This window comes from Laetiporus sulphureus (genome assembly GCF_001632365.1).
Source record: "Laetiporus sulphureus 93-53 unplaced genomic scaffold LAESUscaffold_10, whole genome shotgun sequence".
NCBI lineage: Eukaryota > Fungi > Basidiomycota > Agaricomycetes > Polyporales > Laetiporaceae > Laetiporus > Laetiporus sulphureus.
The window spans coordinates 475,768-501,418 of NW_024468519.1; the positions used below are offsets into that span (position 1 = coordinate 475,768).

The 25,651-nt window shown below is 52.9% G+C and overlaps 11 protein-coding genes and 1 non-coding gene across 12 annotated transcripts; 6 read left to right on the plus strand and 6 right to left on the minus strand.

The window, feature by feature from the left end:
- Positions 1-238: 238 nt before the first annotated feature.
- LAESUDRAFT_723610 (uncharacterized protein) lies at positions 239-1,364 on the minus strand. Its single transcript, XM_040908445.1, has 2 exons — positions 360-1,364; positions 239-283 (listed from the first exon to the last, which is right to left on the minus strand). Exon 1 carries the CDS (start codon positions 876-878, stop codon positions 381-383), a length of 498 nt encoding a protein of 165 aa, XP_040766441.1. The 5' UTR covers positions 879-1,364; the 3' UTR covers positions 239-283; positions 360-380.
- A 213-nt stretch (positions 1,365-1,577) lies between these two features.
- On the plus strand, positions 1,578-3,084 carry LAESUDRAFT_723611 (uncharacterized protein). The gene is made up of 4 exons (XM_040908446.1): positions 1,578-1,760; positions 1,813-1,888; positions 1,942-2,090; positions 2,146-3,084. The coding sequence occupies exons 1-4, from the start codon at positions 1,596-1,598 to the stop codon at positions 3,004-3,006; spliced, it is 1,251 nt and encodes a 416-aa protein (XP_040766442.1). The 5' UTR covers positions 1,578-1,595; the 3' UTR covers positions 3,007-3,084.
- A 356-nt stretch (positions 3,085-3,440) lies between these two features.
- LAESUDRAFT_603249 (uncharacterized protein) lies at positions 3,441-3,995 on the minus strand (the record flags this gene model as incomplete). The annotated part of the gene is made up of 2 exons (XM_040903089.1): positions 3,441-3,770; positions 3,903-3,995. Coding segments are annotated over 2 exons (423 nt in total), but the record flags the coding sequence as incomplete, so codon positions are not given.
- Positions 3,996-6,482: 2,487 nt separating this feature from the next.
- Positions 6,483-8,632, plus strand: LAESUDRAFT_723613 (glycosyltransferase family 15 protein). Its single transcript, XM_040908447.1, has 15 exons — positions 6,483-6,578; positions 6,635-6,857; positions 6,914-6,989; positions 7,045-7,184; positions 7,240-7,249; positions 7,307-7,337; positions 7,401-7,453; positions 7,514-7,550; positions 7,615-7,651; positions 7,704-7,766; positions 7,829-7,921; positions 7,989-8,089; positions 8,147-8,228; positions 8,293-8,379; positions 8,437-8,632. Exons 1-15 carry the CDS (start codon positions 6,537-6,539, stop codon positions 8,481-8,483), a joined length of 1,122 nt encoding a protein of 373 aa, XP_040766444.1. The 5' UTR covers positions 6,483-6,536; the 3' UTR covers positions 8,484-8,632.
- Positions 8,633-8,881: 249 nt separating this feature from the next.
- Positions 8,882-10,632, minus strand: LAESUDRAFT_723614 (alkaline phytoceramidase). The gene is made up of 8 exons (XM_040908448.1): positions 10,370-10,632; positions 10,169-10,306; positions 9,891-10,105; positions 9,566-9,834; positions 9,485-9,510; positions 9,391-9,427; positions 9,349-9,352; positions 8,882-9,280 (listed from the first exon to the last, which is right to left on the minus strand). The coding sequence occupies exons 1-8, from the start codon at positions 10,445-10,447 to the stop codon at positions 9,184-9,186; spliced, it is 864 nt and encodes a 287-aa protein (XP_040766445.1). The 5' UTR covers positions 10,448-10,632; the 3' UTR covers positions 8,882-9,183.
- Positions 10,633-10,761: 129 nt separating this feature from the next.
- On the plus strand, positions 10,762-10,845 carry LAESUDRAFT_t32. Its single transcript has one exon. It is a non-coding gene; the product is annotated as a tRNA-Cys (tRNA).
- Positions 10,846-10,918: 73 nt separating this feature from the next.
- On the plus strand, positions 10,919-12,629 carry LAESUDRAFT_696931 (uncharacterized protein; the record flags this gene model as incomplete). The annotated part of the gene is made up of 3 exons (XM_040906288.1): positions 10,919-11,179; positions 11,233-12,055; positions 12,106-12,629. The coding sequence occupies exons 1-3, from the start codon at positions 10,934-10,936 to the stop codon at positions 12,627-12,629; spliced, it is 1,593 nt and encodes a 530-aa protein (XP_040766446.1). The 5' UTR covers positions 10,919-10,933.
- Positions 12,630-12,804: 175 nt separating this feature from the next.
- Positions 12,805-16,778, minus strand: LAESUDRAFT_757423 (uncharacterized protein; the record flags this gene model as incomplete). The annotated part of the gene is made up of 12 exons (XM_040912295.1): positions 12,805-12,915; positions 12,975-13,148; positions 13,203-13,381; positions 13,438-13,561; positions 13,618-13,722; positions 13,773-13,970; positions 14,023-14,299; positions 14,358-14,657; positions 14,709-14,793; positions 14,853-16,394; positions 16,448-16,711; positions 16,766-16,778. The coding sequence occupies 12 exons, from the start codon at positions 16,776-16,778 to the stop codon at positions 12,805-12,807; spliced, it is 3,372 nt and encodes a 1,123-aa protein (XP_040766447.1).
- A 188-nt stretch (positions 16,779-16,966) lies between these two features.
- On the minus strand, positions 16,967-17,711 carry LAESUDRAFT_723617 (uncharacterized protein). Its single transcript, XM_040908449.1, has one exon. It carries the CDS (start codon positions 17,703-17,705, stop codon positions 17,196-17,198), a length of 510 nt encoding a protein of 169 aa, XP_040766448.1. The 5' UTR covers positions 17,706-17,711; the 3' UTR covers positions 16,967-17,195.
- A 119-nt stretch (positions 17,712-17,830) lies between these two features.
- Positions 17,831-20,456, plus strand: LAESUDRAFT_723618 (uncharacterized protein). The gene is made up of 13 exons (XM_040908450.1): positions 17,831-18,282; positions 18,337-18,404; positions 18,462-18,534; positions 18,591-18,661; positions 18,714-18,731; positions 18,784-18,831; positions 18,899-19,348; positions 19,409-19,467; positions 19,519-19,554; positions 19,604-19,775; positions 19,835-19,918; positions 19,971-20,016; positions 20,077-20,456. The coding sequence occupies exons 1-13, from the start codon at positions 17,991-17,993 to the stop codon at positions 20,133-20,135; spliced, it is 1,476 nt and encodes a 491-aa protein (XP_040766449.1). The 5' UTR covers positions 17,831-17,990; the 3' UTR covers positions 20,136-20,456.
- Positions 20,451-22,890, minus strand: LAESUDRAFT_742391 (nucleotide-diphospho-sugar transferase; the record flags this gene model as incomplete). The annotated part of the gene is made up of 3 exons (XM_040911189.1): positions 20,451-21,328; positions 21,565-22,135; positions 22,867-22,890. 3 exons carry the CDS (start codon positions 22,888-22,890, stop codon positions 20,451-20,453), a joined length of 1,473 nt encoding a protein of 490 aa, XP_040766450.1.
- Positions 22,891-23,339: 449 nt separating this feature from the next.
- Positions 23,340-25,513, plus strand: LAESUDRAFT_723623 (glycoside hydrolase family 5 protein). The gene is made up of 9 exons (XM_040908451.1): positions 23,340-23,727; positions 23,783-23,946; positions 24,005-24,172; positions 24,233-24,379; positions 24,440-24,514; positions 24,563-24,631; positions 24,685-24,766; positions 24,825-25,094; positions 25,154-25,513. Exons 1-9 carry the CDS (start codon positions 23,578-23,580, stop codon positions 25,301-25,303), a joined length of 1,275 nt encoding a protein of 424 aa, XP_040766451.1. The 5' UTR covers positions 23,340-23,577; the 3' UTR covers positions 25,304-25,513.
- Positions 25,514-25,651: the final 138 nt, after the last annotated feature.

The following is a 25,651-nucleotide window of genomic DNA, read 5'->3' on the forward strand; positions in this document are numbered from 1 at the left end:
TCTTCCTTTACGATGACTACTTTTACGAGTTCAACATGAAAGGGGCCCTTTGCTTCCAATTATGCCAGGAAAAACGGGGTCAACGGTTTCCCAGTGACTGAGAGCAATGTTGCAGGTCAGGAGCTCATGGCAGGTCCACATTAAAGGCACTTGCCTAGGACAAAAACACAGAACTAATTTCGGCTATAAGAGGTCGAGCGGCCGCTTTGGCGAGAGAATCAGCAAGACTGTTGTGTTCGCGCGGGACGTAGAGGAACATGATGCGCAAGAAGTGTCGTTGCTCGTGAGCAAGTACTTCTTCGTGGAGTCGCATAAACAAATCGAGATTTGCCGGCCGCTGCCCTTGGCGATTACGCCAGCCGTTCTGCTGTTGCGGTGTGTCACAATAGGAAGCACGAGAGAACGAGCATGCTACGAACCTTCCAATTGTCGAACCACTCGGTCATGCCCTTCACGACATACTGGGAATCAGTCGCGATGATCCAGTACAAGTATTTCGAGCCGCGCTCAGCCGGGCAGAGCGTGTCACGATCATGACTACCAACGAGACGAAGCCCATAAATCGCAGCTAGGAGCTCTGCACGTTGGCTAGTCCGCCTCCCATTTGCGTCGACGACATCGTCAACTGGGATGGACCACTGGTCCTGTTCTGAGCCCTTCGAACCTATAGCGATTCCTAATCCAGCAGTGGCTCCCTGTTTGCCGTTGGACGAGCAGGCTCCGTCGGTGAATATAACTCGATGGTGATGGCAGCACTGATCCTTCTTTTGATTGCCGCAGGGGACGAGAAATCGTTTGCACTTGGAGCAAGAGACGAATATGCTGTCGACGTGTGGTCCGCATCCTTTGCAGACGTGGAATAAGCGTTCAGACGACATTATATTATCGGAGGACATTTCCGCTTTGACTTATTTTACTTTCTTATGCATTAGAACAATGAAAAACAGAATGATCCTTGTACCCACCGACTGAAGACACGGGGAGGACGGGGGAGGACGAGGAGATGTAGGCGAGACGAGGGCCGGCCGAGATAAAGCTCCTTGCTGCCAAACGCCTGGACGTACCGGAAACCACGTCGCGGCCACATAACCCTTTTTTAGAGTACTTCTTTTTTCCTCCTCTGTCCGCACTTTTACCAATTTAGACGCTGTAGCCTCGCTATATGATCGCGCTGGTTACAACCAGATAAATCCCGGCAGTCCTGTTATGCCACGACACTGGTTTCAATCCTATCTGCACGCCACATGACACGCTTGCAAGCCAGTGACTGCTGTACCACGGCTATCACTGACGTCCTGGCTGGTCACTGTTGACCTTACACAGGCTTGATTTTCCTTCGCGGTAGCGTCGGTATGTGAACGAACGAGAATTGCGGTCGACAAGTGAGAAATCAACGTGGGACATCTTTGACGCGATCGGCGCAGTACGCGGTCACATCCTCACGTGACCGTGTTTTGCATATCAAAGTTGTCGGTTGCAACGTCGAACTCTCGTGGCTAGTTGATAGATCTCAGGTTTGCTCTACTCTCTGCGTTCGGGTTCACGCGTCAATCCACCCACCCTATACTGTGTCGCTCCTCGCCCGCCAGCAACTGATGGCTCTGAATAGTCAACCTGACAGCTCTATATTATCCACTGGTGACTCTAAAGTTGTAATGGGTCCTCTACCATTGGAGTCGCTTTCCACCGTTGTCGACGACGAGTCACCCACTCAGTGCTATCATTTTATCCCACTGGACATGAAGGAACAGATCCATTATGTGCGTCTATGTCTCGTGGTGGTCTTGTCACCACCGACGTGATCGTCACTAGATGCATGCCTATGAGTGGCACTGGGGTTTGGCGAAGGATACTCTCGATCTAGAAGCACCATCAAATATCATAACCTGTGAGGATTTTTTTTTCTTTCTCATTGTGTCCTTGCTCACATTGGCGCCACAGTATGCCCAGACATGCATGCCCACCTTCAAGCAAGGTGCTGGGTTCTGATCCCGACGCGTAGTGCCATCGACTCCATCATCGACATGTCCAAGCACAATTATTCCTGGCCTGATTGGCATGGTGATGATTGTCGTCGGAGCAGCTATCCAGTACGTTGACGATGTCTTTGATTGATGCATTGTGGCTTAATATGAGCTTTGCTAGCTTAACGAAGATAAATTATATGAGTACGAGCTGGTTCCTACCGGACTCGACGTCCCGCTGCACAGTCAGATGTTCGGCTCTTCCCACCGCTACGATGCCTCATATGACCAACTTCCTCATGTCGTCTCTCGTGTGCATCCCTACTTTGTCATTCTCCACTTCAACAAAATGGTTTCCGACTGGACCTTTCCATTGTCACGGCTTCCTCCCCGAATGACAAATAAACTTACAAATAGTTTGGTTGCCATAGTCTCCAGATGGCAGACTGGCATTCCTGCGTCATTCCTGGCTCCCTGCTCTTCACGGCGTTCCCGCTCTGAAGCCAGCTTGGACGATGACACTGACAAAACTTCCCCGTCGAAGCGGCAGAAGCGTTCGGATGGCTCCTCCCCATCGAAGCAGCAGAAGCGCTCGGATGGCTCCTCCAAAGTACCAGAATTGACAAATGGTGCTGCATGTCCTGAAAAAAGCAACGATGCCAAGTTACGTACGACATCGCGCATCAAAACTATGCTGTTTTCCGATGCACCCCTCCCTCTCCTGGATGTGGCCCATCTACCCATTGAGCCAGTCGACATTCCTACCTGGCTGACTGCGGTGCAGTCCGCCAAGAGTGCTCCTTCAGAAGACAAGGGCAAGAATGTGTTCAATGGTGAGGCTCGGGGTCCAACAGTCAATGGCGAGCCTCGAGATCCAACATTCGACGCATACAGAGCTGAGCCCTGCCGGGATGGCCAGAAGCTCATCGCAGATGGAGTCAAGTTCTCCCGCATTTCGTTGCTTAGTCGGGAGCTCGATACTGCGTATTTTAGCAGCCACGATTGGGCATGGAAGAAGCGTTGCAGCCAGTTATGGAGGTAACAGCTTAGTAGATTGTCTGTTATGTTGACAGTTCGCACCAGACTGGGCTAGCTGTAGGGTAAAGCACGTATACCGAGGGGCAAACCGATGCCCCCCCTGTATAATATCTGCCTACATATACATAAGACACTATGCGCACGGACCACCCGGCACCTCCCATTTAGCCCAACCCGCAGGCTAATATCCCAGCGGTGTGGCGTAGCTCGCCAGAATCCAACACTCCCCCTCGAGCCAGCCACCCCTGCACCCCTCTTGCCTTACCAGGCAAATCCCTCGTCGCTAGCGACCCCGGCGTTATAGGACTTCGTGCGGGCCGGACATCCGAGTGCCAGATGATCCGTGCTCCCGCAGAGGAAGCATGCGCGCGCCTTTCTCTTCTTCTTCCCACCGGCTACGGCTAGCGCCGTTTCGGACATGGTCTTCCCCCGGCCTACTCGGGCTTCCTCGTTGAGCGCCAGCGCCGCTACCTGCTCCACCGTCCATAGCTTCCGGTCGACCGCGTCGAGCTTCGTCTCGACCATATTGAGCTCCTCGCGGAGTCCAACGACCGCTATGATGGCCTGCAGCTTCTTCGGCACCTCTTCGCCTATCGCCTCTAAGCCCCGCGCTAACCCTCGGACCCGACCAATCCACCCTTCCACCGACTCTTCGGCGGTCATACCTGCATTTAGGAGCGCCCTCCATCTCGTGACCTCGGTGGCGAGCCCCCGGCTCATGTGCACAGCCTTGAGCTGATCCCACATGTTCTCCGGGTCTCGCTCCCCCTGAACGTGGACAAGTTGATCAGCTTCCAAATGAAGCACGATCTCACCCCATGCCCTTTTCACCAGTTTCGTGTCCCGTGCTGCCCTCGCCGCCTCTATGGCCTTCTGCATTTCAGCCTCAGTTGCACCAACCTTGTACTCGAACTCCACGACCTCCCATAGCCCCTTCCTAGTCAGCTCTGCCTCCATGTACATCACCCACTGTGCATAGTTGCTCCCGTTGAGCGGCATGAACTTGGCGTCCTTGTTGGTGGCTGCTGATTCAGTAGACATCGTCGAGAGAGAGAGATTAAAGGTGAGTGATCGGTTTGTGTTGACAGTTCGCACCAGACTGGGCTAGCTGTAGGGTAAAGCACGTATACCGAGGGGCAAACCGATGCCCCCCCTGTATAATATCTGCCTACATATACATAAGACACTATGCGCATGGACCACCCGGCGCCTCCCATTTAGCCCAACCCGCGGGCTAATATCCCAGCGGTGTGGCGTAGCTCGCCAGAATCCAACATGTTAGCGTATTTCAGCAGCCACGATTGGGCATGGAAACAGCATTTCAGTTTATTGTGGAGACCATCGACCGAGGTAACAGGTTATATATCTAGGTAGATCATCTGTCAGTGCGTGCAGTTATCAACATTATAGCCAGCATCGAGCACTGCATGGCATGTGGATATTTTCAGTATTCGTTTGCTTGCGAAAAGGGACACGATTGCAACGAGCTCAACATACATAGATATCTAGAACGTTGTACCGTGGAGCATGATAGTAGTCACCGAGGAGGGCGTAGAATCGCGTGGCGATATATCATAGTAGCGTGTTCTGCCAGGCCGAAATTGTTGTCGGAGCTTACGAACGTTACAAACACGGCGGTGAGGAAAGCAACCAACATCGACTGCGGCCAAGACGTTGATGACGAGGTATTGTCGCGTTCACGTCGCATTGCACGGAGCTGGCGACCATCGTCTTCACCTTTACAAGCGGTATATCACACACCAAGAGAACGTTCTTAGCAATGAAAATTGTTCTCAGACATCGTTGACGTGTAACGGCCAGATCAGACGAGGATATCGGGGCGTCGCATGCTCAAAAGTCACTTTCCGTCAAGAACCTCGACAGGTGATCTATTAAGTAAGATGCGATTATTGTCCCCCAAACTCTTCGGTCCAGTGGAGCTTAGATGAGAATGCTCGTTGAGTGACCAGGACCATCAATCTAACTAGCACCTCGTGGAATGATTTCAAATCAGAGTCACTGCCCGCTGGAGCACCGATCCGAACTCAAAAACCGTTGCCCGAGACTACGCCAAAGGTCTTGTCAGAAATAGCAGCTCATGATAAAGTGTGTCCTTGCCGAAACCCATTGAGTATTGGCGGTATGTAGGATCTTTGCATGCGACGTGATTGAACGCGCGGCTTGAGCAGCACGAGTGTCCGCATGGTGCTGTACTCACGAGGGATATGTCACAAAAACGAGATTTTCACGTTAAAGTTCCTGAAATCGATCCAAATTAGCGGGATGCTGTCCATGCCCGTGCTCTGGAGCAAGACACCAACGGGTCAAAATGCCAAGAGCACAAAAGGAGCGAGGGAAATGTACTCTCCAGGTGAGGAACTGTTCGATGATGCCCTTCACGACATGCTTTTGCTCACCGTGGATAGCAGCCAGGAGTTCTAGGCGTTGGCAATTCCGCTTCATGACCAGGATCCATATCGTGGTCCTCCCAGTCCCTGCGCTCCCATGGTGATCGTGAGACATTGGATCAGCATGTCCGGATCCCCGACCAGGCAATGATGATGTCATGACAGGTTGTTTTCCTGTCCATGCAGTAGAGAAAAACCAATTGCATTACGCGCATTTGTCAACGAAATCCTCGACATGATTGACAAAGCAGTTTTCTATTAAAGAAATCCACACCAGGCGAATCGTCGGTCAAGAATGCCTTGGACACACTCTATGTCTTCCGAATGGGTAGAAAGCTCGTAACTGTAAGCAGCCGGCACTACCAGCAGAGCCTTCTTCATGACTGAGTTTCGAGCTTCGGAGGCATGTGAGCTTATTTCAAGCTCCGCTGTGGCTGAGATGCAATGTGACTATGTGTGCATGTGACTGTGACAAGGCGCGTCAATGCTGGGCGACGTGACGGTCAGGCGCGTGCTGGCTTGCTTCCGCCATCCTCTCCATCCATCCTTCATTCTCCAAGGCGCCTCCTCAGCAAGAACATGTGGGAAATGGAGACTACGGGGTCAGCCACCCCGTTCAAATCCCGACCGCGCCATCAGTTTGAACTTAAATTGTGATCGTCCACGTGATCAACGCCGCGCGTCGCGTCGCGTCGCATAACGCTGGCCACAATCGAGATTTGCTGTCTCTCGCCGATTGTACCGAGTCAGTACTGCTTAATATATATCCTGTTCCTGAAAGCTGTGCCTGGATCCTGTCTCTGAAATGCATCTAGTGACCCCATTCAACCAGCTGCAGGTTCACAATGGCATCCAGGTCTCCAATGATGTATAATTACACTGGTGTATCTACACCCAGGATAATACTCTGTGCTGAAGAGAACCAAGCTGAGGGTGGCGACGCACGTCGGCGGTGGCGGTGGCGGAGCAGTACTTATGTTGGAGCGGCCAGCCATCGCCTGCCGATGCCGTGATGCCGAACTGAACTCAGCCGATCTTGATCGCTGACCGTGGCCGTATACCACCCCGTGGTTTTCAATACTCACATGTTCTGTCCTCAGCGGCTCGCAGCTTGTCGCCCAACATGATGACGCCCATGCGATACGTGGTTCTGGTGCTGGCCATCATTGTGAGCCCACCGTGATGCTGCTTGATCTGAGGTCCACGTTGATTGCGGCGGAACAGATCAGTCTGCATTTCATCCTCAGCTTCTCACACGAAGAATACGGCCGTACGACATCCATCTCTCACATAGCCGGGCAGTTAAAGGGCTCCACGGATGACGTTGAGCATCCTTACCCTGGACACGGTAGCGCAACATATGACGGGCGGCGCGCGAACGCTACGTTCGTGCTGTTGGCCCGGAATAGTGACCTGAATGGTATGGTGACCAGCATGAAGCAAATGGGTGCGTGCTACATGCCGTCCAGATGTCGAGTCAGCCTCAGACCCGCGCATACATAGAGGACCGCTTCAACAAACAGTACCAGTATCCATATGTATTCCTCAACGAGGAGCCATTCAGCGACGAGTTCAAGAGGTGGAGCAATTATGTTAATTAGGATATTAAGTGCTCAATGAGCTGTCTGGCGTAGTCGTATACTTGCCCTCACGGACGCCAAAGTCGAGTTCGGGCTCATCCCGCGCGACGACTGGTACCAGCCCGATTGGATTGACGAGACGAAGGCCGAGGCGGCGCGAAAGGAAATGATTAATAACAAGGTGATCTATGGAGGTAGGTTGCCCTGCTCGTTCGTCCGAAGTCACTTGCCTCAATGTCCTGCTTAAAGGTAGCGTACCGTGCGTATATTGTGTGGTCATTCTCATTCTCATTCATAACTGCTCATCTCATGTTAGTTACCGCAACATGTGCCGCTTCAATTCTGGAGTGAGTATACACCGTCCGGAGGCGCACGTCCCATGAACCCGTGCTCATTCATCATGTTCCCAGTTCTTCTACCGTCATGAGCTGCTTCAAAAGTATCGCTACTACTGGCGGTTAGAGTGCGTCGCCTGCTTATGTGAACTAGATGTTCCCTGACAGTCTTATGTTGCCGGCCATAGCCCAGATGTCACTTTTTTCTGTGATCTTGACTACGATGTGCGTCCATATCTGGAATTGACGCACGGCTAGGGTGTTGATTGACATGCGCTCGTCTCTGTAGCCATTCCTGTTGATGGAAGAGGAGAAAAAAGTCTACGGTGAGTTAAAAACTTTGTCAGCATGAACGGATGAGTGAATTATTTGAAACAGGTTTCACACTCTCGTTGTATGAATACCACGCCACCATTCCCACACTCTGGGACGCGGTGAAAGGTGCGTGCATTGTACCGCCTGCGCTCTTGTCTGCGCTTTGACACTGCATCCCGCATCCGCAGAGTTCACCCAACAACACCCGGAGTACCTTCCTGAGGGCAACGCGATGGCCTTCATTTCCGACGATGGCGGTGAGAGCTACAACAATTGCCATTGTATGCCACATCCCTCGTGTCATTATCAAGCTACCACGACTGACTATTATTGCCGATGTGCGCGCAGTCTGGAGCAACTTCGAGATCGCAGATATGGACTTCTGGCGAAGTCAGGCGTACTCCAAGTTCTTCGAGTTCCTCGACTCGAAGGGCGGGTTCTACTACGAGGTGCGCAGTCCACATGTAATTCAAAGGAGCGAGATTCTCATGATAACAATTTTTAAGCGATGGGGCGACGCACCCGTGCACAGTATTGGCGCAGCACTTTTTGCGAAGAAGGAACAGATCCACTTTTTCAACGAGATCGGTCAGTATCAATTGCACTCAGCCATCCCGCTACTCATTTGTCGCTGAACGGATTCTTCTGGCAGGATATCGTCACAACCCCTTCCAACACTGCCCACAGGGCGAACTGCACCAGCGGGGTCACTGCTGGTGCGACCCAAAGGACAATTTTGGTTAGTGCTGCTCCCCCCACGCTCTGTCCAGTCCCGCTCACATGCCCCCCTGTTCAGATTACGAGGGGTACAGTTGCACCAAGCGCTACGACGACATGTTCTGACCCACTGTTCGTTGTATATCCGTAATCTATTTGCTACATTCGCTGTCAGCTGGACAATCTGTCATTCACTTGATTTGGATCAACATAGTTGAGAGCTTGTATCATCCTCGATAGGTAAAGGAAATTGTGCAGTGACTAGGGGTGGCCAGCAAGCATATGCATGATAATCTGGTGTTCATTTGAATGCGGCGCGCCGCGCTGGCGGGCATGCACTCACGAGCGCGGCTCAGCAAAGCACGCTGTTGGCAAATTGCACCACTTCCTACCCGAATGACCCGTCTCGGTTCTGACCTATTGAGCAAAGCAGCAGTGGCGATAGGCGATGATGCGCTCGAAGTGGATAGCATCGCTTGATAAGCGATAATCCTCACTGACACACCGGTATAGCCTTACGGTAGCTCCGTTTATATAGCGCCTCGCTCATGTCTTGTCTCATCAATTTAAGATGTTGATACAAACTGATCTACACGGAGCCTCGAGTGTGTAAGATGTCCGTGATGCGCGAATTGTATCTACCCAAGACTGGGGTACTTGCACTGCAATGTATGAGTTGCGTATCGACACAGAGCATATCAGCAGAAGCACATGTACGCGGGCAGGAGAAACACAAGTCTATGAGGCCATGAAGTCGTGAGGGACGTGTTAGTTGTCTCGTGAGCGCTGACCCGTTCAGAATACCGCCCAGCACCGGATGTCGGAATTATTGCGCCTTCGCTCTATGGACACGTCTGATGCAGGGAAGGCCCATCGCAGGTTCAATCCCGAAGTTTTGGTAGTCATCCTTGATGCAGAGCGTGCTGACAGACCCGAGTAGAAGCGAGTCATGAGGATAGTACGCATGTCTGTGACTTACAAATCTGTGAAGAAATGTGAGCATCCCAACTGAGCTATATATGAATTTACTCACAAGTGTTTCCAACCAGCATCAGATAGGTTCCGGTTGCCTGTTGAAGGAGAATTGTCAGCTCCGGAGGACGATAAGTCCGGTGCAGGGTACGAACAGTGAGTATGTGCCACCAAGAATGGCCTTCAAACGTAGGATCATGAGTGACATGCACAATCACGCTGGACATAGGAGTTACCTTCAAGGATGAAGGCCGCGGGCCAGCCAAGAGCGTGCTTCCACCGCGTTATAGTGCCACAGAAGATGTTATCCAGGTTCCAGACGAAGAACCCGAATGCGAATGTCGCCGCACCGAATGAGAACAGCCGAGCGACAGTGGATTTGACCTCTTCCGGAACCCTCTTCGCAATCTCTTGATCACGTAGCAGGTAGATAGTACGGACGCCCGTGATACCCAGGAGAGCTGCAAAGACAACTTGATGATATATCGGGTTCCGGGAGATGTAACTGCCAAAGCCTCGGCCTCAGCGCGCCCAAAGGAGAGACGGAAAGGGGTTACTTACTATGACCAAGTGAACAGCACGTTGAATGAAATTACCGCTGCAGCTAAGGAAAGAGCTCGACGAGAGTCCTTGAGGCCAAATCCACGCGTGGTGTCGAAGAGAATGGCACAGCAGTAGCTGGCGACGTAGACCATTGGTAACTCATCGGCAAGCTGTGCCTCGAACAGCAAGGTAGCATGGAAGATAAAGCTTCCCACCCCGACCAACGCGAACCCCTTGCAAAGGCAACGTATATGAGTTTAACGACTCCCAAACTCAGCCTACCGAAGAGCACCCACGGAATAGCCAGCAAGGTACCGCGGCGGCAACGACTGTGCGCGGGCCTGATAGGCACCAAAAAGAGCCAACCCGACCGTGAAAAGGTTTGAAAAGGTGTTCGCAGTTTCGGCAATATAACTTGAGAACTGATAATTTGCCTAGCGAGACCGTCGATGAGGCTCGCGACAATGCGGACCAGATATCATCGCGAGTGAGCTCACCTCACACCAATCCAAGGTTGCGGTCACTGGGCCCCAGAAATGAGGGATCAGGAGGACGGTGCTGTTGCTGACATCCATGTCTACGCGAGAGGGAGACGCTAGGGAAAGAGAACGGAGGGCATTTATTCATATATTCATAGCTCGGTCGCTTCATCCTCAGGAGTCTCGACGCCGAGGCGAAGCCGATCAGTCCGACCCGAGTTCACCTGCCCGGCCATCTCCGGCAATCAAATGCGATCCACTTGCGCTGAATAAGTTCCAGCACTGCTCTCAGCTCGAGAAGGGTTTTCTTCAAGGAGTGAATTTCGAGATGGTCACATCGTCAATTCTGCAGACGAATACAGTGCATATCTCATACAAAAGTTGAAAATTCCAGCCGGCAAAAGGCTCCGGGTCCTATAGCTCAGTGGTAGAGCTCACGATTGCAGTGCTCCATTGTTATCGTGTGGTCGCGTGTTCGAACCACGCTGGGACCTTTATTTTATGCAACAATATCTCCACGTCCGCCAAAAGTCATGTGCGCTGACCGATTGCAAGCTGCTCGCACTTGTCCTCCCGACCTCCATGAGGAGAGCAACGACCTCAATCCTCCGGAGCAGTCTTCGACGGCGACGGTACCTCCATGACTTTTCCAGCGACAATGCCAACCCTCCAGTGCAAATTACAACTTTACCAAACAAAGTACGCGTAGCGACAGAGTCGACGCCGGGCCACTTCTCTTCGGTCGGGTTGTATGCCGACGCCGGCTCACGTTATGAGACTCCGTCGACCTCGGGAATAAGCCATTTCCTCGACAGGATGGCTTTTAAGGTCCGTGTTCTAGTATATGTTTTTAAGGCGCCTTCAGTAACCTATTTCGATAGACAACCACCAAACGCTCGGATGAGGAGATGGCGAACGCGATTGACAAGCTTGGAGGACAGATCCTCTGCTCTTCATCAAGAGAATGTATCATGTACCAGTCATCTCATTTCCACCAAGCTACACCTCTAGCTCTGTCCCTCATCGCAGACACCGTCCTTAACGCGTCTTTCCTCCCCGATGAGCTCGCCGCTCAGCGAGAGGCAGCGCGCTACGAGATTCGGGAAGTGAGCTCGAAACCCGAAATGATATTGCCGGAGATATTGCATGAGGTTGCTTACGACGGCAAGACACTTGGGAATCCTCTGCTATGTCCGGAGGACCGGATCGACCTCATCGACGAGCCGACAATGAGAGCTTTCATGAAGCAGTGGTACAGGCCGGAGCGCATTGTCATTGCGGGGGCGGGCATGCAGCATGAAGAGCTGGTGGAGTTGGCGGACAAGCATTTCTCATCAATGCAGTACGTCCCGGCACCCGTTCCTCAGCCATCGGTTACGTCGTCTCGTTCGACAACGAATGCTCCGCAGGTGCCTTCACAGCTACTACCTTCTTCACATCCATCATTATACAAGTCGCTCACACGTGCGGCCTCGTCGTACCTTTATCCAATGTCATCCGTCACTGGCCAGGATCCTGCGAAGCATGCTCCGTCATTACCATCGACAGCGGCCTACACCGGCGGGTACCGATTCATCCACAACCCCACATCCGAATTCAACCATGTCTACCTTGCATTCGAAGGCGTCGGCATCCATGACGATGACGTGTATGCGCTCGCTACGATGCAGGTTCTCTTAGGAGGTGGCGGTAGCTTCTCAGCAGGTACGTCGTTAGATATCCATGCTGCATTCATTACTAATAACGAAACATAGGTGGACCGGGCAAGGGCATGTACTCCCGATTGTACACCCACATCCTTAACCATTACCCGCAGATCGACCATTGCGCGTCATTCCACCATATCTACACCGACTCGTCCTTGTTCGGGCTCTTCGCTTCGTTTATCCCCGCAGCAGGTCGAGGCCAGGGAAACACGCCATCACAGATCCTACCGCATCTCGTCCACCAGCTCAGCCTGCTGCTTTACACCCCGGTAAGCAGTGTCGAGCTCAACCGCGCCAAAAACCAGCTCGAGAGCAGCCTTATGATGGCGCTTGAGAGTCGTGCTGTCGAGGTAGAGGACCTAGGAAGGCAGGTGCTCGTGCACAACCGCAAGGTCCCTGTGACAGAGATGTGCGCCAAGATTGACGCGGTGACACCTGAGTCGCTCCGTGCTGTCGCTGCGCGTATCTTCAGTCCAGAGATGGCCAAAAAGGCAACGATTGTGTGCATGGGCCGAGAGAACTTAGGTGACTGGAGTGCTACGCTGAAGAAGTATGGGGTGGGTGGATACTGATTTGGTCGCATGTGTTTACAATTTCAATACCTCGCTTTACTCCCGTTTCACAACATCAGAATAATACATGAGCAAAGCATGAGTCCGTGAGTGGAATGCAACAGATGTAGTAATCTCTAAGTATGGCCAAGCATGGCCTACATTGACTGCGCATTAGCTTGCATCAGGTACTCGTTCAATTCTTCACCAAGGATATTCTGGAGTCCTTGCGGGTCGTCAGATAGATCTCCGAGTCCACATCAGGGACCATCCATGCGCTGAGTTGGGTGGGCTTCAGGTTCGTGATCTGTCATCAATGTTCCATCATTCTGCCGTGTATCAGAGGCATTGGATATCGGCACGCACCATCAACCTGTGACCCTGCTTGAAATGGCCCGCCTTGCTGCCCTCAGTAAGGTTTAGGCTCACGACGTCCCAGATTGTCAGCTGCGCCTTGCGATACGGACGACGCTTCGACCACCGCGCATCCTGCACGACAATCGCGCGGAAACTCCGTGCATTGCGTGGAGGACAGAGGGACTGCATGCAAGGCCAACTCAAGCATTGGCAAATGAATCAGATGGAAGCGCAAACCTGAAGTTCCTTCTGGATATCCTCATACATCGCTTCTCTTTCCTTTTGCACGTATTCTCGAGCATGCATCGCCATCCAGCCGGCGTTGTCGGTACTGAGATTGCGCAGTATTCCAGCAAAGGACTCGGGGCTGCCCACAATCGTTTCCCAATCACATTCAACATCAGATGGGACACAGGCTTGAAACGTAATCTCAGTAACACACCAGTAGCGAGGGCAATCGCAAGTTGCTTACCATCTTCAGGTGGAGCCCATCGAGATCCAGCACGCGTTTGGCATTTGTCGGCGAAGCCCTCATAGCGCAGGAATCTCTGTTCACATTCGTGTCGTAATCTGTCTGCTTCCCTCTCGCTCCGTTTCTTGTTGGCCTCCATGTCAGACGACGGGAAAGGTAGCTCCAGTAGAGAGGTCGTACCTTCCATTCTTCATTGGCCTTGGCTTCGTCGCGCTCGCTGTGCGGACCTTCTTTGAATGTCTCCCCGTCGCGCTCGATGTATTCAATATATCCGATCGGATATGCCTGGAGTAGTGCATGTGAGTATATGCACGTATCGAAAACATCGTATGCACCTTGACTACTGTAACGTCCACCAATGTGATGAGTCCTCCGTCGGGAGACAGACTGTCCAGAGTAGTAGTCGGAGGTGATCGCATGAAGCCTAGCTTCGCGTGCCAGGGTGCAAGATGAGACGAGTTACCGCAAATATGGAGGCTCATCGAATTGTACGCGTCCAGGACCTCATCCGGCCCTTTGCGTTTGGAGACCAGCTACACATCAGTTCGTCAGCAGTATAAAATGAGTTGCAGTTGAACAACATACACGAGCGTTGGCAATAGCAAGTTTTCTGCCCACACGAATATGGCCCTTTCGAATGGCACGTTCAAGAGGGTCGTCCACGTTGGCGCGTAGTCTGTACCACCCATCGGTGAGCTCCAACTGGGGCACACACTCTGTCGTGATACCCTCCTCGTCCGCACCTGCCTCGGACCACAAGATCTTCGATACGCACAGGACCATGGGACAGGAGGGGGATGCATCGTGGGTGGTAATTAGGCGGAACGCTGGACGAGAACCGCCGTTAATCTCGCGTTCATACCTGCGCATATAGTCAACTATCCGCTGCACATCAGTCGCGATCGATAGCCAAGCATTACCTATACAAAAGCTGTCTCATGACTTCGTCCCAGCACCATCTTCGCGTCTCTGGATTGCTCTCATGCTCGGGCTGGAGACAAACCATGCCGGCCAGTTTCCACAAGATCATGCCCCAGTGATTGTCAACCCATGCTTTCTTCGCCAGCTTGCAGCCTCGCGCGCGTAGTTCCTTGAGTGCAGCGTCTGGACCGAGATGAGTAACCCCCGCCTCGGGCGATGCTTGTACCTGCAGGGGTGTCGCGTCGAAGAAATAGTACATCGCCGACTCGGGAGTCATTTGGTTCAACTGAACTGCATCTCTACAGCCAGAAATGGTGAGCAGGAGGTATTGATGACGGCAGTATGCTTACATTCCCATAGATTGCAAAGTATCAGCGTTGTAAAATTGGGGCACAAGCCCGCACGACGCAAGAGTGTGTCGCCCAACTGGCGGTGCTATAGTGCGTCGACACTTCGATTAAAGAATGCCTATCAAACATAGGTAATTGACTCACCGAGATCAAAGAACCTATTTCCAGCTTTGTTCTTATTACCAGCAGAATGATGATCATTGCTTGCAACTTGCACAAGCAACTTCGCTGCACTGTCAGAACGCGCACCACGCTCGGTCTGTTGTCGCTCCAGCAATGCGCTTCCCAACCTGCTAGGCGTCTTAAAAGGCCTGCTCGCACCAGCGCCTCCACCTACCCGACGCGGGGTGAGTCCGAGAGTCTTAACAGGCGTCCGAGAGGGGAACGTGCTCGAAAGGAGAGGTGTCGATGGTTCTGGCTTGCAAGGCGTTGACAACACAGCTGGGCGTTGCGACGATGGCTCTGGCTTGCAAGACATTGATACAGTAGCTGGGGGTTGCGTTGACAGTTCTGGCTCGCAAGGTGTTGATAATACACTTGGGCGTGGCGACGATGGCTCTGGCTTGCAAGGCGTTGACGCAGCAGCTGGAGGTTGCATCAATGACTTTGGCTTGCAAGACGTGGATATGGCAGCTGGGATTTGTGTCTCCATGGCGGGGATTTCTGTCATGGAGGAGTGCTTGGGGTTGAGAGGCGAGCTGACGTAGGAAGACGGCAAGCCAGGTTTTCCCACCGTGTCCGGCGATTTGAACGGAGATTTGAAGACCCCATTCTTGCCTGAAGCCGGGAGCCTCACTTTTCTAAGTCCCTGTAGCGGACCTTCTCTTCCCAACGGAGTCGGCGTGTCAGGCGGGTTCGCAGAAGTAGAGGAGTTCTCTACAGCACGAAGTGCTGAGCGTGTCGGAGTCTCGGGCACAGGCGGGTTGACGTGCAGTGACACGTCATCGTTCTCATCGGAGGCGTCGAAACAATTTTTCTCCAGCTTGTCCCAGAACTGCTTCTGCTCCTCGAAGGCGGCGAAAGTCTCCGCAGACGGTAGAATTACTCCCTTTGCCTTGATCGTCTGAGAGTTTTTCAACAGATCGGCATAATGCGCACTTGTGAAGTCCAAGGTGTATGATACAGGCCTATCCGAAGCCCTTTCATTCATGTGTGCTGGAGAGAGCTGCGTGTTGGATGACGTGGATGGCCGTGGCGGAGACCTAGATAGTATGTCGATCGGACCCTCCGTTACGACGATCAAACCCGGATGGATATCGTCATCAGTCACGAACTTGGCGGACTTGAAGAGAAACTTTTCTGCGGGGATCGAGAGAGGCTGAGGTGCTGAAATAGAATCATGCTGAACGGGAATATCGGGCGAGGATGACGGTAAGTCATCTGCTTCTTTCATCGCGGTATCATCCGCGACTTGAGGTATCGATGTAGTTTCAAAGTCCTCAGACTTGACTACATTACTAGCCGGTTCAGCGGACGTGTCAGCAGTTGTGTTATCATCAAGGGGGTCAGACGCATCGGAGTTTCTCCCCAGCGCCTCAATGCAGTCGCGACCAAACGCTGCTGGTAGCTTTGCGAGCTCAGATGTGCGTAGAGGGGTGACAGAATGCATGTCAGTTAAAGGGCCGAGAGAGATCTGGCGACCGTGATTCTTCTTTGCAACGCCATCTAGCGGCGAAGACGATGGCGCTGCAGAAAGTTAGGCCCAAGAAGATGTTTGCAATATAAATATATGCGCTTACAGTCAAAGTCATCGTCACCTATGTTCTCCTTGTCATCGCGGGGTCCTTTCTTGGAGAGGTCCAGCGCGAACGCAATGTCGCTACTCCTCTTCCTGTGTTGATTGAGACTGAGGCGTTGTGAGGGCCTGGGTACAGACGATGTGCCCTGGGACAGCCTCTTGTCGACCTCATCGAACACTGCGATCTGCGCCTGGCTGATGAAGCACTGTTCGTCGTACGTCGGTGATGAGAGCCGTTGCCTCTTCGGAGAAGGAGATTCTGATGCTAGTGATCACTTAGTTCTCCTCCTTTTTGCGTGAATCGCGCTACTGTTCTCACCGAGACGAGACATGGTCGAAACGAGATGATGGAGAAGGAAAACGTTTAGACTGTAGTCGCGTGTGCCGCGTCGCGTTTAAACGCGACTCGAGCCACGTGATCGACGCGTCGACGCGTCGGCCAATCCGAGCCGTCCGTCCGACTCGAACTTCACGGCCCCTTAAATCTTATAGCATATATCCGCTCGTACAGGCTAGCTACGTCGATCATGCAAATGGTCGTACATTGAAGTGTGCTCTTTTGAACGATCTATCAAGGATGTTGATTGATTATGTCCATGCGTCGAGTTAGAGTTCGATGCACAAAACTGATGACGGTGGCCACTTCGACTCAAGATGCAGCCAATTTCATGTCTTACGTGTTGACGTTCAACAGTCCGGATGGAAAATTAACCAGCTCAGTCTATACACGGTCGGCCGAACTCACCGGTTCACAGTGTACAGTTTTCACCAATCAGCAGTTGCGAATGTACAGCGCTTGCATCCGATAATACCTGAGCTAATCCAGAGCGAATGCCGTGACACAGTGAGGGTTCACTTACGGCCCAGCCTCGCATGATGAGCAGAAAGTGTTGACTACTGGAAGAGCCAAGCGACAGGATCAGACACTTCCCAGCCTCGTTGACCTGTTCAGAATCAGGAGATGGCGATCTTCCGCAGCCAGATGATACTGTATGATAGCCAGGACCACATTCAGCACTGAGCCCGAGATTAGCGCGGATTCGATCGACGATGCGAACGCAAGAGCCGGCCCTGGTTGCCACCATAAACCGAACACCAAACGTGATTCTCAGGCAGCTGTATAGGAGAAGCGGAGAGCATAATCTTGCGAACGAGGAGACATCAGATATACCTATAGCCTGTATGAACCGGAAGCCAGCGAAAGGGAGTGGTTTTCTCTGTACAGATCTACGGAACAGCGATGCGGACGATGAGAGCATTTGCAGCATCATGTGTGGCCGGCGGCAGAGTGAAGGGGCGGTTGCGGGAGGAAAGAACGGCCGACAATATTAGGTCGAGCGTGACCGCGATCAAGTCCAACCAAATGCTGCAGCCTGTCTTCGTTGTCGAGACTCTGCCACCAACGCGCCTCACGCTAATCCTTCGCAGTCTGTTATTACATTCAGACTTTACCGTTCAATATTCGTCTCTTAAGTCTCCTCTCTTCTTGCTTCCCGAGAGTTTCTGGCTCGCACTCCCGCAATAATAATCCCCACAAATTCTCCATGAACGGCACTCAGACTGCCCGACAGGGAAAATCTGCTCCGACAGCTGCAACACTTCCTGCACCTACCACTGCACCACCCATACCTTCAAATAATGTCAGCTCCCCCGTACCCGCGGCCAATCGCCAACCCAATGGTACCGCAGTAAATGGCACGCATCCGCCCGCGCAGAAGGGCAAGAAGAAGGCAGCCGAGCAGGTGGACCCTTCACAGATGTATGAAACGTTGAAGAATCGCATTGCTGCTTTGGAAGAGGAGGAAGTACATGAGGAAGAGGAGGAGCGAAGAATCGGTGAGTATGATTTCCTATATCGCTGTCTTGTCCCAATCGAACAAGTGGCCGCAGCGGAGGAGGCGCAGGATTCCGTCTCGGGCATGGGTGAGAATGCTATACATGCCAAATACCTTGAACTTGTACGTTTGCAGGATATTCACCATTCGGATCCGGTCGTGACCATTGCAATCTCTCAGTTCAGTGAACTCAAGCGAATCGAACGCGAACATGCGAAAGAAAAGCAGAAGTTGATGAAGGACAAGGATGCAGGTGAGTGCTACTGTTAGTAATCGTTCCTACAGCATGTCAGATCTTCCCCTCAATAGCAAAGAGCCAGTTGACGAAGGCAAACCAGACAAAGACGAAGATGGAGAATCTGGCACGCGAGCTGCAGAAGGTAAACGCTCCTCATGCATGGACTGTGCATTCCTATTTAACCCTCTCCTCAGGACAACAAGAAATTACGGGTGGGTCCTGTTGACGGAAGCAGGCGGTGTACTTCTCACGGATCGCGTACAGGAGGACAGCAAGCGGCTAGCAGCATGTGTTGAGGAGGCTCAGGATGAGGTATGCAGACCACGACCCCTCTGTTCATGCGCATACACTTCACAAGCGCACCCACCCTCACGACTAGATCCAACAAATGAAGAATGACATGGCCAAGCGCGCTGAACGCGCGAAGATCCAGGAGACCAAGTATCGCGAGACGCCAGATATCGTCGTGCGCGTGCATTGCAAGTACCGCGCTGAGCTCTACTTCAAAATATCGCGCAAGACGAGGCTATCACGGCTTTTCAACGCATGGACAGAGAGGATGGAGTCGGGTCAGGGGAAGAAGGTCAACGGCAAGCTGTCTGGAGGGGCGTCTGCGCAAGCCAATGGTATGGCGTTGGCGAATGCAGCGAGCCCCAGTGTGGCTTCCTCCTCACCTCCCTCATCTAACTCGATGCAGTTCGTGTTCACGCATGCTGGCCGGAGTCTAGAGGCAGATCAGACACCAGAAGAGGCAGGTATTGAGGATGGGGACCAGATACTGGCCGTGGAGATCATGGATCTCACTGATGGGCCAGGGACGGAGGAGATCGTGAGATCTAGCATTATGCGTCGTTCCGCTTAACCGTATCATGCTAATTGGCAATCCCAGGACGAGCCTGAGCCTCGCCGGCAGAAGCTCAAGAAGGAGTGGGTCGAGAACCCCAAAGAGTGAGTTTGCTTAAGCCACTGATGGATTTGCATTTCACCTCTTGTTCGCAGAGCGAAAAAGACGATGGAGGAGATTTTCGACGGCGTGTGAGCGCGGTCCGCTTCCGTACGTGATTGATCGCTCATATCAGGTCAGTGTCCGAGAGCGTCTGAAGGAGGTTCTCCGACAATACGAGCTTCGGGAAAGGCATTTTGAGTGTGTCATCCGCTCCAAGGAACTCGAGGTGTTGCTTTCGCGAGCGCGTGCTGCCGAGCAGAAACAGCTGGCGGACGGAGAAAAGGTTCGAGCGGATAGGTTGGAGGAAGAGGTGCGAACATTATTCCGTCAGCCACCTAGGCTGAGACATGCTCACCGTTTGCTTCTCAGAATAAACATATTCGCCAAGAGCTTGTAAGATGTCAGGAGCAGCGGGCTATAATTAAGAATAAACTATTGGCCTGGCGTCATGATGTTTGTCCTATCCTCTTCTCAACGCGAGCACTGACTGAGCTCGCACGGGTAGTCTATCGACCCACGGATACAGCAACTAGGAGACGCCCTGGAAGCAGGTGAGTTTCATAGATATCATCCAAAAAGCGAGTCGTTCAGTAGTGATACTAACGCGTTAGATTCGAAGCCACTCGTGAATGGGACGGCCAATCGTCCGCCAGAGGGAGACATTGTTTGACCTACGGGATGGAGAGGGATCAAAGTGCAGGAAAGAAAGACCATCAGGACAGGACTGGTCGATGTTGTCCTTGCAATCCGCATTTGCTGTTCCTTACCCCGCTACTCGTAGGTCTGCAAAATGATATCTCGTCCAAAAAGTGCGACACCGCGTGATGATTCGTTAGGCTGTCCCAAACTGCAAATGATACCCAGGCGTACTAGGAGGAGGTAGTCCGTGCACAAATTCCGTCCAGATGCGATGCGAAGTAGGGATGTGTAAGATACGTGGCTGTTCGTACAAGCGTGATTCCATTCAGTCCCAATTAGACCCATTCTACACCAACGCATCGAGCTCCTCGACGGATTCAACCATTCCGGAGCGCGTAAACTTCTTGTCCTTCACCGATTCGAGACCCTCCCCAGAGTACGAGACGAGCGGAGACACCTCAATGTCAACGCCCTCGGCAACTGTAGCGCCAGCGTGCTCGAGGAAGCGTCTTTGTTGAGCGAGGAGGTCGCGCCGACTCGTCTCAGGGTCGTCCGAGCCTGTGCCCGGCGCATTCTTGAGCGGACTAAACTCCTCGTTCCGCGCGACCTCGAGCACTGCAAAGTGCTGCGCGTACGGGAACACGTCGAACACAAACATCTCGAGTTTCAAGCCGTTTGGTTTGGTCGGTTTGATGGTCTGTCCGCTCTCATCCACGTACGGGATCTTCTTGCGCGCGATGTGGAACGCCAGGTCCTCCTCAAACTCCCTCGTGCGCTCGAGGAACGTGGTCGTGTAGAAGTGGTTCACGATATTCGCGGCGCGGAACGCGAGCTCGCCCTTGGCGTTGCGTCGCTCGGCTTGCTCCTGCGAGATCTCCGAGTACTCGATCACGTTGAACTTGTCTCCGCGCCGCGCAACGACGCCGACTGACTCGGACGGGTACGCCTTTGGCACTACCTTAGCCGCACAGTCGGCCTGCTTTTGTATGCAGTATCCGATGAAGACAGGATCGGCAACTTTGACGAGGCAGTTGTCGACGCAATAGCTGTGCACGTATTGTACCTTGCGCTCTGCAAGGTCTGACAGCACCGTGCGTGAGCTTTCCGGGGAGAGCGGGTTGCGAAGTGCGGCGTAGAGCCCACCATTGCCGTCTGGCGCGACAGCGACGTGAGACGGACTCTCGAGGATGACCTTGCCCCCCATCGTGAGACAAGGCAGCGTGCCTGTGGAAAATCATGAGCATTCAGTGCATAGAAACAGAGACACCCTCGACTGGCAACGAAAGCCGCGCCCATGATCTCGAGGACGTAGACGCGCGCTGTTCAACGCTTCGATGTACAGATGGCTGAGGCTAATGGACAACTCGCGCCGTTCATGGCCGGCCAATTACACCATACAGTACCCGAGAGTACGGTTCTCGATGGAATAGGGTGGGTTCAGAACACTGCAGAGGACGTACCTTGCTCAAAAAAGACGACATTCTCCGGAGACAACCCGAAATAGTTGTTCTTCTTGAAAAATTGCTCGGTCTCACGGCGGGTAGGCCCGCTGGTCATGACATACCACGGAATGACGACTGGCTTAGCTGGCTTGCCGTTCTTCTGCGCGGCGACAGTCTGCAAGCGGGCTATGCGTTCGGCTTGGTACTGGAAGAGTGACTTGTGGGAGGGTAGACCAATGTCGTAGCAGCCCTTAGGGGCGCTGCTGCCCAACCGTGTGCCTTGACCACCCGCCATCAAGAGGACACCGACCTGACCATTGGCAGTGGCTCGCAGGCCAATCTCCCGCCATTCTCTCTCCTTCTCGGACATCCCAACCACGCTGTCGGCAGCATCCTCGGGGAGTGGCTCGATGACATCCTTCCCCGCGTTCTCGGCGGTCTCTTTCTCGTAGCTGATGGCCTTGCCGTAGATCTTGTTCACGCGCTCGATATCGAGCGCATTGAGCTGCCCTAGAAGAGCCGCGCGCTCCGCGTCGGAGAGTTTGGGCCAGAATTGGAGGAGATGACCCTGGCCAGCGGCCTCGTACCGCTTGCGAATTTGCTCGAAAGAGGGAGACATTGTCGAGAATATTAGACGGGATAACAAGGAGAGTATATGCAGGTCGCGGGTGGTGCAGGACAACGTAATGAGCAGCAGTTCGTTCCCGTCGCGATGTTATACGTGCGTGTCGGAACTTGCCGCAGCAAGCGGGTATGGCCCAGTACAGCTCTCCCGACGTGTTTCCTGCTTATTCGTCATCTCTCCCAGCGCGGCGCTGAACGATTCATTGGGAATATGTTCTGGCAACGAGAAAAGACGTTGAGTCTCCAGTACACGTGCTGCTGGGTCGACCAGTGGAATGGCCGCATTGTCGGCGACTGACTTGCATCTTTGATGAACGTGCGCCCGTGTACTAGGTATAGAAGCTGCCAGCCGTGCAATGTGGTCAGCTACACGGATGGACCACGTTTGACGGCTAGTACGAACACTCGGCAGCTCAGGCTGTCGGCGATACAGGCGATATACATCCAGGCTGGGGCAATGATCGTACAGCTCAAGGCTCGCAAAATCTTGAAATGCGCAACAACATTATTCAGTTCGGCATGGGCGAAAAGATGGCGTGTACGGCATTCTTGATCGCTATTCGATGGGCTACTACGTGCGCCGTTCGAAGTTCTCATCAGGGTGTCTCACCGGCTAGAATGGACTTGGTCACGACGGACGACTCTTCACGATGCTCCACCGCTTCCGTAATGCTTTCATCGACGGCAGCGATGTGCCCCGCGAAATCGGTCTGAATTCATGGCAACTGAAGTATGCAACTCCATCCGAACTATTTGCACAAGGCTGGATTCTGCTGGTCCCGCTTTTGGAATCTAAGCTACTGGTTGTCCCTCAATGGGCCAACGATTGCTCTTGTGATCACGCATGGCTGGACTAACCGGTGTAAATGCTCTTGGAGGCGCTTGCTCATCCAAACTTTATCAAGCCGCTCGCATACTCTTCGGATCCAATTCGCTCGAGCGTTCTAATGCCTCATCACCTTTTCCCCCGGTTGTGCTTAGTGGCTTTGTGGATTCACCCCTTATTCGGCGACACGGCGTGAAGGAATCTGTCCAAGACGCCCTTGTCCGTGTGGTGCTCAGGTACATTGTGATGAGCGCGTCCAGGAAGCCCGAATTTTGGCAGAATGCAGGGTCTCGTGGCTGTTCTCGCGTTGATGTCCTAGGTCGTCTAGTCCACAATGGTTGGTCTCGAATGCTTAGCATCTCCCCGTATTGGCGGACATTTTTGTCGCGAGTTAATCTTCGTTGTCGGATGCTCAGAGAGAAATTCGGCCTCGAAAATGGACGCCGCACCGATCATGCTATTCGATGAGCTGTCACTGTCACCTCGGCTGTCTGAACATGCCGCGACAACGCGAGATATAAAGCCAACCGCCGTTCGGGTTGGTCTCGTCGAGCAACGATCGCGCTCATAGCTCAGTCGCCATGCGTTTGTCCTGGCGCCCCGCGACGTCTCTCTCCTTGCTCGCCCTCTTGTCTCCTCTGGTATTGGGCGACAACCCAATCAACCCTGGGTTTGCCTATGGCTCGGAGACCGTCCGCGGCGTCAACCTCGGAGGATGGCTCCTCCTTGAGGTATAGGACATCATCGTCGCTTGTTCTCCAACGTGTCCTGATTTTGTTGATGTAGCCATGGATCACCCCTAGCTTGTTCGACAACACGGGAAACGAAAACATTGTAGACGAGTGGACGTTCTGCGAGCTACAAGACACAGCCACGGCTACGGCTGTTCTCCAGAACCATTGGAACACTTGGATCACCGAGCAAGACTTGGTGGATATCGCCGCTGCAGGGTGTGTCACGTGTGCGCGTCATTACCTTTTCAAGCTCTGAGCACCAGCGCCCCTGCAGCCTGAATCACGTACGGCTGCCCATCGGGTATTGGGCGTTCGAGGTCGGGCCAGGCGAACCGTACATCCAAGGTCAAGTTCAGTATCTGAATGACGCAGTCTCATGGGCCGGCAACCAAGGTCTCAAGGTGATAGTCGACTTGCACGGCGCGCCAGGAAGTCAAAATGGGTGACCAAATTTGAATGCTTCGTAGTGGTCTTGGGCTCACAGTCTTGTATATGCTTTTAGCTTTGATAACTCGGGGCACCGAATGTCGTATCCGGAATGGCAGTCAAAATCGACAAATGTGCAGCGAACCGACTCTGCCATCAAGACGATCGCGTCGATGTTCGCCAATATTCCTCAAGTGGTTTCAATTATTGCTCCCCTCAATGAGTGAGTTTGCAACACATGCACTCCGATGCCTGCACGGACATTTATATTCTCTTTTGGAAGACCTGCCGGATACGATGGATCCACTGTGATGACTGCCTTGACCCAGTATTATTATGATTCGTACGGTAATATCAGGTACGTGCTTCGGCCAACGGCATGCCCAGCTACTGATTTTTAGGACAGATATCCATACGGTACGTCCCAGGAGAGCAACACTGTCGTGCTGCTCCACGATGCCTTCCAACCCTTGAGGTAAGACGATCACTCACAAAAATATGTCAGCTCCTCTGACATCATGATGGAAGTCACTGGTCCGGTTTCATGCAGCCTCCGAACTGGCAAGGTGTTGCAATGGACACTCACATCTATCAGATGTTCTCTCAAGCCGTGCGTGACCAAATCTTCAAAATCCACATCAGTACTCAAGAATTAGCTGATCGTACAGGAGGTTGAATACAGCTACTCGCAGCATATCTCCGCCGCGTGCGACTATTGGTCAACGCTCTCAGGGTTTGATCTATGGCTAATCGTCGGAGAGTGGACACCCGCGGCAACTGACTGCGCACCGTATCTGAACGGACTTGGCGTTGGTTCTCGATACGACGGAACCTATCCTGGCTCGACCTATGTCGGCAGCTGCGACGGGCTTACCGGCTCCGCATCCACCTTTAGCAGCGAATACAAGACGTTCCTGAGACAGTACTGGGAAGCACAGGTTGGTTGTCTTCTGCAACGTGGACTGATTGATCACTAAGTTAATACGTTCATGATTAGGCAATCACGTTCTCATCGGCTGCTCAAGGATGGCTGCAATGGACTTGGAAGGCGGAAAACGCGGACGAGTGGTCGTACCAGGCCGGACTGGCAAATGGTTGGATACCGCAGAACCCTACGGATTATATGTACCCGAACATTTGCTCCTGAGCTTGGTTCTAGAATCTACGGTGATCCGTGATGGGAAGACAGTTCATTGCTTGCGTGTTACAATTATACCTATACCGCCTCTCCTTCAGCATAACCAATGTCGGTTTCTGTACGGCGTATGATTACGTTCCATGTACTACATAGTCGTCCGCTAGCGTTGTGCGTGGATTCGTGGTCCTCAGTCAAACTTCGGAGTGTGCACACGCGTCGGCTCGCTTGAATCTATCACGTGATCGTGTCGCGATCAGCAGGCAAGTCGATGGTCCGCGAAGTTCGCCACCAACTTGAACTTGGTCTTCGGTTACTGCGTCGTTCTCAAGGCAAGCCGGACTTGCTGGTCCTGTCTTG

What these genes read in the sequence shown, in the direction of transcription:
- LAESUDRAFT_723610 (XM_040908445.1), bottom strand. Translation starts at nt 878, where the DNA reads ATGTCGTCTGAACGCTTATTCCACGTCTGCAAAGGATGCGGACCACAC.
- LAESUDRAFT_723611 (XM_040908446.1), top strand. Translation starts at nt 1,596, where the DNA reads ATGGCTCTGAATAGTCAACCTGACAGCTCTATATTATCCACTGGTGAC. An exon ending in TGAAGGAACAGATCCATTAT is followed by an intron (nt 1,761 to 1,812) that starts GTGCGTCTATGT and finishes GATCGTCACTAG; the next exon opens with ATGCATGCCTATGAGTGGCA. An exon ending in ACCATCAAATATCATAACCT is followed by an intron (nt 1,889 to 1,941) that starts GTGAGGATTTTT and finishes TTGGCGCCACAG; the next exon opens with TATGCCCAGACATGCATGCC.
- LAESUDRAFT_723613 (XM_040908447.1), top strand. Translation starts at nt 6,537, where the DNA reads ATGACGCCCATGCGATACGTGGTTCTGGTGCTGGCCATCATT. An exon ending in TGTGCCGCTTCAATTCTGGA is followed by an intron (nt 7,338 to 7,400) that starts GTGAGTATACAC and finishes TCATGTTCCCAG; the next exon opens with TTCTTCTACCGTCATGAGCT. An exon ending in AGAGGAGAAAAAAGTCTACG is followed by an intron (nt 7,652 to 7,703) that starts GTGAGTTAAAAA and finishes TATTTGAAACAG; the next exon opens with GTTTCACACTCTCGTTGTAT.
- LAESUDRAFT_723614 (XM_040908448.1), bottom strand. Translation starts at nt 10,447, where the DNA reads ATGGATGTCAGCAACAGCACCGTCCTCCTGATCCCTCATTTCTGGGGC. An exon ending in GGTACCTTGCTGGCTATTCC is followed by an intron (nt 10,106 to 10,168) that starts GTGGGTGCTCTT and finishes TGCCTTTGCAAG; the next exon opens with GGGTTCGCGTTGGTCGGGGT. An exon ending in CGCGGCCTTCATCCTTGAAG is followed by an intron (nt 9,511 to 9,565) that starts GTAACTCCTATG and finishes CTACGTTTGAAG; the next exon opens with GCCATTCTTGGTGGCACATA.
- LAESUDRAFT_723617 (XM_040908449.1), bottom strand. Translation starts at nt 17,705, where the DNA reads ATGCTCTCATCGTCCGCATCGCTGTTCCGTAGATCTGTACAGAGAAAA.
- LAESUDRAFT_723618 (XM_040908450.1), top strand. Translation starts at nt 17,991, where the DNA reads ATGAACGGCACTCAGACTGCCCGACAGGGAAAATCTGCTCCGACAGCT. An exon ending in AGAGGAGGAGCGAAGAATCG is followed by an intron (nt 18,283 to 18,336) that starts GTGAGTATGATT and finishes AAGTGGCCGCAG; the next exon opens with CGGAGGAGGCGCAGGATTCC. An exon ending in AGGAGACGCCCTGGAAGCAG is followed by an intron (nt 20,017 to 20,076) that starts GTGAGTTTCATA and finishes CTAACGCGTTAG; the next exon opens with ATTCGAAGCCACTCGTGAAT.
- LAESUDRAFT_723623 (XM_040908451.1), top strand. Translation starts at nt 23,578, where the DNA reads ATGCGTTTGTCCTGGCGCCCCGCGACGTCTCTCTCCTTGCTCGCCCTC. An exon ending in GCGCCAGGAAGTCAAAATGG is followed by an intron (nt 24,173 to 24,232) that starts GTGACCAAATTT and finishes ATATGCTTTTAG; the next exon opens with CTTTGATAACTCGGGGCACC. An exon ending in GATGCCTTCCAACCCTTGAG is followed by an intron (nt 24,632 to 24,684) that starts GTAAGACGATCA and finishes TCATGATGGAAG; the next exon opens with TCACTGGTCCGGTTTCATGC.